Source organism: Pundamilia nyererei, unplaced genomic scaffold, assembly GCF_000239375.1.
Source record: "Pundamilia nyererei isolate P.nyererei 1_Seehausen unplaced genomic scaffold, PunNye1.0 scaffold00371, whole genome shotgun sequence".
Classification (NCBI taxonomy): domain Eukaryota; kingdom Metazoa; phylum Chordata; class Actinopteri; order Cichliformes; family Cichlidae; genus Pundamilia; species Pundamilia nyererei.
In genome coordinates this window covers 32424-40849 of record NW_005187772.1, presented here as the reverse complement: position 1 = coordinate 40849, position 8426 = coordinate 32424, and the positions used below count along the sequence as shown (strand labels likewise).

The following is an 8426-nucleotide window of genomic DNA, read 5'->3' as shown; positions in this document are numbered from 1 at the left end:
GTGTGTGTAGGTGGGCTGTAAGGCCAGCCTGATCTTCTTCCAGTACTTCATCTTAGCTAACTTCTTCTGGCTGCTGGTTGAAGGTCTTTACCTTCACACGCTGCTGCTCGTCCTCCCCACCTACTCCTTCCGCCTCTCCATCTACATGCTCATCGGCTGGGGTAGGTTGAACCACAATGAGAGCACCGTAACTTTATGTTGTCTTTACAGTCTTATTGGCCTGGTCTTATGTGTAACCACTGATAATGTTCCTATCACCAAGTTAATGTCTTAAAACCCAGTGAAACATCTGACGATCATGCATTAAAAACACTTTATTAAAACTGAATAGAAACCAAAGACAATGTAAGACAGTCTAAAGATGATTAAAAAAAACGAATAATAATGGAAACCTCAGACTCCTGGTGAAAGTTTAGAGCACTTGTATTGTGGATTTAGTTTGGTTTCTGCGCAGAGAAAGTTTAGAGTTATCTGACATGAGTGCAGTGAAGTAGAAACAGTCCATTAACATCACTCAGCTAACAAAGTGGTCGAACCATCAGGGAGCTGAGCTACTTGGAACTTTCTCTTTCTTACAAAGTTTCACATGCTATGCAATCCAGTGAAAAACTAATTACATCCATGATTCAGTGACTTTTAAAACCTTCTTTATCAGCAATAGCTTGAAGTAATACCTTTTTGAATGGCTTTATCAGTCTCTTACATTGCTGTGGAGAAATTCTGGCACTCTTCTTTAAAATATTACCTCGGTTCATTGAGATTTGCAGGCATTTGTTTATTCACAGCTCTCTTAACGTCCTCCCGCAGTGTTTCAGTCAGGGTGAGGTTGGGCTTGCTCATAATCTTTTGTCCCAACATTTTTTTTTTCACATTTACCATCTGCTGGCCAAAATCTGAACTATTTCCAAACAAAGCGCAGTCTCTCTCTCTAGAGACGAATTGAGTTGTGAAATTTGTTCCATCATTACCACTCGGTTGAATTAATCCTGGGCTAAACTGACCCCTGAAACCGTTGAAGATTAACCTTATGCTTTAATATGTTTTTGACACGGATGGCTTTTGTTAAGCAATCTACTTAATGTACAGTAACTGGGCTAATTGTTCCTTTTAACCTTTATGTGCACATAAAATGAGACTAGCTGACCTGCCCAAGCTTAGCTGTTGGCAAGTCAGTGCTAAACAATGTACAAATGACCTCTTCACAATGAGCAAACACACTTCTCTGCTACATAATGTCTGCCGCTACCCACACAGCACATATAGGTCAGCAATACATCACTGCGCTCTCTGGGATTCATGCTAGGTTAAATTTATCACAGGAGGTGTTGATGCAAAGCAGATCGAGCCCTTAAGAAAATCCCTGCAGAGAAATAAGCTCCGTACGAATGAGGCTGCGAGAGGTCAGGAAGACCAGAAAAGTTTATGAAAATAACAATTCATTCAATGTTCCCTGGTTGCAGTTAGCGTGCTATTAACCCTGCAGTTTAAAAAAATCAATTATATTGATAAATTTAGAAATTTCATAGACAGCCCTGTTGTAGCACCCCTTTAGTGTGAGCCTCTGCAAAACACAGTGCCAGCACTCAGACAACCAGCAGACAGTGCGTCACGCTGCTGAAGTGAGCTGGTGTATTCAGGGAAAGTCCGGGCAGTAAACACTCTCCTGGCCTCTGCGTTTGCTCTCTTCCATTCTGTCTCAGCTGCTGCCTTCTGACACCTTCCTTCCACTATCCATCTCCACTTTACCAACAGTTCCTCCCCAATGCATCACCGTTCAGCCCCAGATGTTTAATGTGTGTGTGTAGACGTCATATTTCCTTTGTGGCACTTTGCGAGGATGTTCTGTGCCTGCCAGATAGAGAACCTAAACAGATCCTCTTCTCCTCCATATCTACCTTCCTCTCTACTCTCTGGTTCTCAGGAATCCCTCTTGTGTTCATCGTGGCATGGATCATTTGTAGGATATACATGGAGGACATGGGGTGAGTCTGCAAGTGTTTAAACATTGTTTTCACAAACTGTGTCAAGGTCAGTGCAAAAATCAAACGTTACAAACTTGCAGGCGGCACATTATGCTTATCCTTAATTTCCACCACATGCATGCAGTTGCATTGGTTGAAGCTTATATCAAAATAATGCATCTTTGATTTCATTTAACCATCTCTAGGTCAGGAAATATTACAAATCTCACTGACTTATTTACTCACTTCCAGGTGTTGGGAGATGAACAACACCCCCATACCAAACAGAGTGATCAACTGGCCCATCATGGCATCTATCATTGTGAGTTTTGTCCCAGGATAACCTTGCATACATCAGACAGAGTTTTTTCATGAATTAAAAAAGCACTTCTTAAATGTTTTTTCGGCATCCTGGACACAATTCTTATTAGTTTTAAATAGTATAAAGAATTGACCTGAGTAAAAGTGAGTGGATCTGTGGTCAGGATGATTGTACACACAGCCCATTATGCCCCACCAGTGGGTATAACACAGTCTAAATTAATAGGTCAAGTCTGTTTCGTCTGTTTTTTGTTGTTGTTGTTTTTAGTCATTAATCTGCAATTTGAACTGAAATCCATTTTCATTTTCACCTGCTTTGTCCTTGTTCTCCTTTTCTCATTTTATTTTGCTTTCTTCTACTAAAATATAAAACATTGGATCATTATTTTTATTTTACAAATAAATATTCACCATATTAAAAATGATGCACTATTACAGAGCCTGCACAGCCACACATTGGTTTTTAGAGTCACACACTTACTGGACACATCGTTTAAGTGCTCCTGTTCAACTGATGCTAAATGGAAACATGCCATGCAACATTCAGATGGCAGGATTTGGCATTAATGACATGAAAACATGGATCCTGCTTTTTATCAAAGGTTCAGGCTGTTGCTGGTGGTCTAATGATGGCAAGAATGTTAGCTTCACTCACTTGGTACAAACTCAGCATCATTTAAAAACTACAAAAGTATTGCTGCTGATCTGTTTTTGGTCAGCAGCAATACTCAGTACTTTTCTAGGGAAGATGTTATATACAAATAACGAATGACTATAGCATTCACATCTTTATAAACCATACCAGAGTCAATCTGCACAATGAGTCCTTTTAATTTTGAAGCTTTAACACACATAGTTGGTTATACTTTAACTCTTGGACTGAACCAGAGCACTTTGTACTGTAGTTTTTATTTTGGTAATAGAGTTTGCTAAAGTACTCACAGATAATGTTTCTTTTTAACATACTGTTTATTGTTGGGTTTCCAGGAGAAAGGTTTAAGGATCAAAACTAGTTGATGAGGTTTAGCAAAAGATCACAGATTGGGATAAAATATTCTGATTATGTCAAAAGTGTCACAGCCAGAGTGATCTAAAACAAACAAGCAGTGCAGGCATAAATCATCCTTCCCATTGAAATCCGTTAGTTTCAGAGTTGCAAAGTTACTCCAGCAACATTCATTTCCATACGCAGCATACTAAAAAATTACAGTGTGACATATTTTATCGCTATTTTTGGATTTTCTGTGAGACTTGGCCTCAGATGGTGGATCTCTTTATTTACACTGGAAATCCCAGACACAATTATATCCTCTGATACAGACATTCATAAAAAAAAGGCTGCTCAGTCATTGAGAAAACATCTGCAAACAGATAAGTTTTAGATAAAATTCAATCAGTCAGCAGTCGATTTCAAAACATGCGAACCAGCAGATAATCCATCAGAGCTGTCATGCTGAACTTTTCTATTTTTACTATTTTTACTTGTTGCAACAGTGAAGCTCTGCTTGATCCGTTGTGAGCGAACTGCTTACTGCTTGTTTTTGCGAAGCTCTATGTAACTGACGTTGTACGATTCGATTGTTGAGCATTTTGCAATAATGTGTGCTCTAATGTGTGCTTTGTGCCATCAAGTTTCCATTTATATTTGGCTATAACTACGATTTATAGATGTCTTCTAAATATATGAAATGCAGGCAGTTGTAAAGTTATTGTTCTGAAAACGCAGTCATCTGTAAGGACATGCTCTCTGAATGTGTGCTTGTGTATGTTGGTACATGACTGGGCAGGTTTTGGAGCGTAGCTTTCTCGTGAACTGCTTGTTCAAACAGTATGACTGAGTGATGGAAGTCACATAACACAGAAAACCAGAGAAAATACACTTAAAATTAGGGGAATGCATATACAAAAAATACACCTCTGAGTGATGTTTTGTAAAAATATTTGCAACATGTCAAAAGCTTGTTTGAGGATTCAGATTTGGTTATATGGTCGAAGTTAGAGTTTTTATAATGCAGCATTATTTGAACACGCCTCCCTTGCTGGCCTTTGGTCCCACTGTGGCTAATGATCCAGCTAAGCACAGCTATTAGCTGCACTTGTTTTCATTTTGGCAACTCTCAGTTTTTGTAACCTGGTTGGCTGGTTTCTTATTCTTGAAAAAGTATTTTTTAAGTATCATCATCATATATGTCACATAAACACATGTATGTGGGTGTGAGCCCCTCCACTTACACTCATAGTGAAGAAGGCAGCTGATTTTTATCAACATATGGGAACTGCTCTTCAAAATGAATTGAAACCCAGCTAAGGCCTTTGTGTGTAGTGTTTAGATGTCCTTCCTGTGCCCGTGTTTGGGCACAGGTTAAAGTGCTGATGCTAAAATGGCCATGGATGTGAGATACATAAAGTCCTTAAAGTTTGCACTCTAAAGAGCTTTGAGTGGTTAGTAAAGCACTCTGTAAATGCAAGTACATCACATTTCACTTACTCAGGTCCCCAGCAAAAAACCACCAAGTGTGGAGTGGACTGTATGAAGGGTTGTTGAGCTTTACAGTGGACGAGTATCTCGTCACTCGGCTCTGTGAGGGGAGCAGAAGACTGACAGATGGACTCGGGCCATGTCTGCAGTGATGTGAACACTATACTGGTCCGTTGTGGTAAAGAGAGAGCTGAGCGTAAAAGTGAAGCTGTCAATTTACTGGTCGTTCTACATCCCTGCCTTCAGCTGTGGTGACCTAAAGTGACAGGGTGAGGAATTCAATTATTTAGAGGGACAGATTAGAGCTGCTACTCCTCCACATTCAATGGAGGTGGCGTGGGGATATCTAAGATTATGACCTGAGTGAGGAGGCCCTGAAGTAGACCCAGGACATGCAGGGGAGATTATGGCTCCCAGTTGGCCTTGAAATGCTTTGGTGTTCCTCAAGATGAGCTGGAGGAGGTAGCTGGGTGGAGGAAGGTCTGCGTTTCTTTGCCTAGGCAAACTTATCCAGACAGCCTGGGTAAATGTGAGAAGATGGATGGATGGAGTTCGGAAACACAACTGTACAGTCAATTTTTGGACTCTTTGCTCCTGGACAGACAAATTTCATAGAAATTAGTTTCTAACCTTTCTACACTTTTCGCTAATATGACTCCTCTTTCTTTCTGCCGTGTTTCTCTACAAGATCAATTTCATCCTGTTCATCAGCATCATCCGCATCCTGGTGCAGAAACTGCGCAGCTGTGATGTGGGCGGAAACGATCAATGCCAATACAAGTACGTCAAGGAACTGAGGAGTCATATTTTTACCTCCGAGCTCTCGCTGATTAGATTCATATGCATTTAAGAGGGCTTCCTGATAATGTGGTGACGAAAGCAGCAGTCATATCAAATCTCCTCGACACATTAGACAGGAACCATTATCACATTATCAGCTAACTGTGTTTAAACTTGGACATCTTAGTATCAATCTTCCTGCCTGTTTCTGCTTCTCAATCTGGAGACAAATGATTTTGATTATTCTTTCTTTACCAAACAAATAATAGCCATTCCTTCCTCATTGTAACTCTCCTTTTTAATATCCAGAATAAACAATTTTTCTGCACTGTTGAGAAAAAGTGAAAGAAAGAGATTTCCCACTGATGGTCTCGCAGATAAGTTTTAGTCTAAATGTATTGTGTGCATTGAGTGAGTATTATGTGTGTTTATCAGGCGCCTGGCTAAGTCCACACTTCTGCTGATCCCTCTGTTTGGGGTGTATTACGTGGTGTTTTTCTACCTGATGGAACCGGAAAATGAAAACGTGAAGCAAGTGAAGATCTTCTTCGATCTCGGCCTCGGATCATTCCAGGTACTATAAGACATTTAAAAACATAAAATTCCTAAATAAAATGATTTGCCTTTTTCGCTCTGGTAGGAAAATGACTTTAGCGGAAGATAAAAATGTCATCAAGTTAAGACCCAGCAAAGGAGAGAACCACATCAAGAATTTTGACCCTTACAAGATAGTCATGTATGATTGGGAGCTGTAGTAAGAAAAATAAACATTGCATGTTCTTTTTTTAGCTCATTGACTGTGTCCTAGTTTAATGTCCGGCTCTGTGTCTGCACACAGTCTCAATTCTTTCCCCACATCCTTGACTCTTCTCTGCTGTCTTCCTCTTTTCCTCCTGCCGGGCAGCTTCTGTCCAACATATCCACCATCTCACCTCAGCCTTGCCTCTCTAACTTTGTCCCCAAACACTCAGCCTGAGCTGTCACTCTGATGTGCTCATTTCTTGTGCTGTCCCAACAAACCAGTCATTTAAAGTTGCCTCCACACTTCTGCCTTCCTTTCTCTCTCACTGCCTCTAATAAAGGCAGAAAGAAAAGAGGAAGACAATGCAGGAGATTGATGAGTGTAGTGAATGAGGACATGCAGTGGGTTGGTGTGACAGATGAGGATGCTCGGGATAGGTGGTGCCCCTTAAAGGCAGCATCCTTTAGTATTAATATAGCCTTGTTTCTGACACGTTGGCACTGATCTGTTATGGTGGTATTTGTTTCCTTTTAGGGTCTAATTGTAGCGGTTCTCTACTGTTTCCTCAACAGTGAGGTGAGCCTATGCATGTGTTCTTCGTAACATAATTTACAACATTTTTTAATATATAATATATTTAATATAATTCTACTTCTTCTTTTTTTTGCACATAAAGGTTCAGAGTGAGCTGAGGAGGACATGGAAGTGTTTTTCTGTAAAGCGCTGCGTGGGACAGGACTTCAGGCTCCACAGCGTGAACCAAAATGGTACAGAAAGCTCGACCCAGTGTTCTAGAAACTCCCGAGCCCAATCCATCCTGCAGACTGAGATCACCGGGCTGTGATCTGCGACACAAACAGCCTGTTTTGTTAAAGACTTTGAGAACGGGCGCTCGTGTTTGGTCAGTGTGGAGGAATTATACTTAACCTCGCTTTTATAGACATATCGCCTGATGCTGCAGGGACTGAACTTGTGGCTTGCAAACGTTTTTGAGGTGAAAGACTTCGTTTTGGACCGTCAAACCTCCCGGAGATATATATATATATTTTTTTTTTCCACATCGGCGTGAGATTTCACAATGATCTTTAACATTTTTAAACACATAACGGATGAAACAGTGCCTCCTATAATGTTTCCAGAACAACAAATTCATTTTTATAATTATTCTCCACATCCAAAGAATGACTAACTGACTTGAAAAAATAGTTTTCAAATAGTTAATGCACAAATTAAGACTTACATAAAAATGCTAAATCCATATTGGAGAAAGTAACCATACATTTTATATACCTGAAGGTAGATGTATACAGAAATATTCATATTTTATGTTTAGTTTTATAGGGCTGATCTAGTTCTTCCTTTCATATAAGCTTTTCTTTTTTTAACTGATATGCAGAGTATGTTTGGTTAATAAGGTTCATCCATACCTGCTGATTAGTGCTAAGTAAAAAAAGAATGCACCTCATAATAAAAAAGCCGTACCTATATTTACATGGCTGAGTTATCTACAGTTGTACAGTTGATATGAAGGAAGAAATTAATTATAGAGACCAAACGTGTTGTTCATATCAGGCTGTAAACATGCGTATATGTGCCGTGAAGTTGGGCATTTTAGCATGGCAGGCTATGGGGATGTGGAGCCAGCCTCACGTGGCCAGTAGAGGAACTGCAGTTTTTGGCGCAGTTTGTCAGCTCTGTTGGTTGCTACTGTGACGTAGTAGATGTTGCAAATTATGTTGCAAATATGCTTATAGGTAAGCATATTTATTCCTGCTTTTCAGTTCGGTCATCTCACAGGCTGTTCAGCTCATTAATATTGTAAGTTAAGACTCACTGTCCAAGAAAAGATTCAGGAAATATGCAAGGGAAAGTTTTTGTTTAAAAATCTATTTATGTTTTTTTTTTTAACGAAAACAAAGCTGAAAAAATAAAAAATAAAACCAAATAACGGCAGCTCAAATCCCCGACCTCTCACTTTGAAGCCCCACTGAGCTAATTGATTCAGACACTGAGCTGATTATTGACATGGGGAAGCAGAGACCACTACTGTATGTGGAAACAATGTCAACATCTGTCTGTTTTTGGTGCAGATGGGCTACTGCAGCAGAAGAAGACCATACCCGATGGCTCTCCTGTCAGCTAA

At 39.9% G+C, this 8426-nt stretch overlaps 1 protein-coding gene across 1 annotated transcript in view; it reads left to right on the top strand.

Annotated features, from left to right (window-relative positions):
* The window catches only part of LOC102208135 (vasoactive intestinal polypeptide receptor 2-like), a 44597-nt gene extending 36171 nt beyond the window's left edge, over positions 1–8426 (top strand). Inside the window, exons 7-14 of the mRNA XM_005752671.1 lie at positions 11–161; positions 1922–1982; positions 2214–2283; positions 5450–5541; positions 5977–6115; positions 6818–6859; positions 6960–7050; positions 8374–8426. Of these exons, the coding sequence (XP_005752728.1) occupies positions 11–161; positions 1922–1982; positions 2214–2283; positions 5450–5541; positions 5977–6115; positions 6818–6859; positions 6960–7050; positions 8374–8426 (699 nt within the window). The remainder of the gene's footprint in view (positions 1–10; positions 162–1921; positions 1983–2213; positions 2284–5449; positions 5542–5976; positions 6116–6817; positions 6860–6959; positions 7051–8373) is intronic.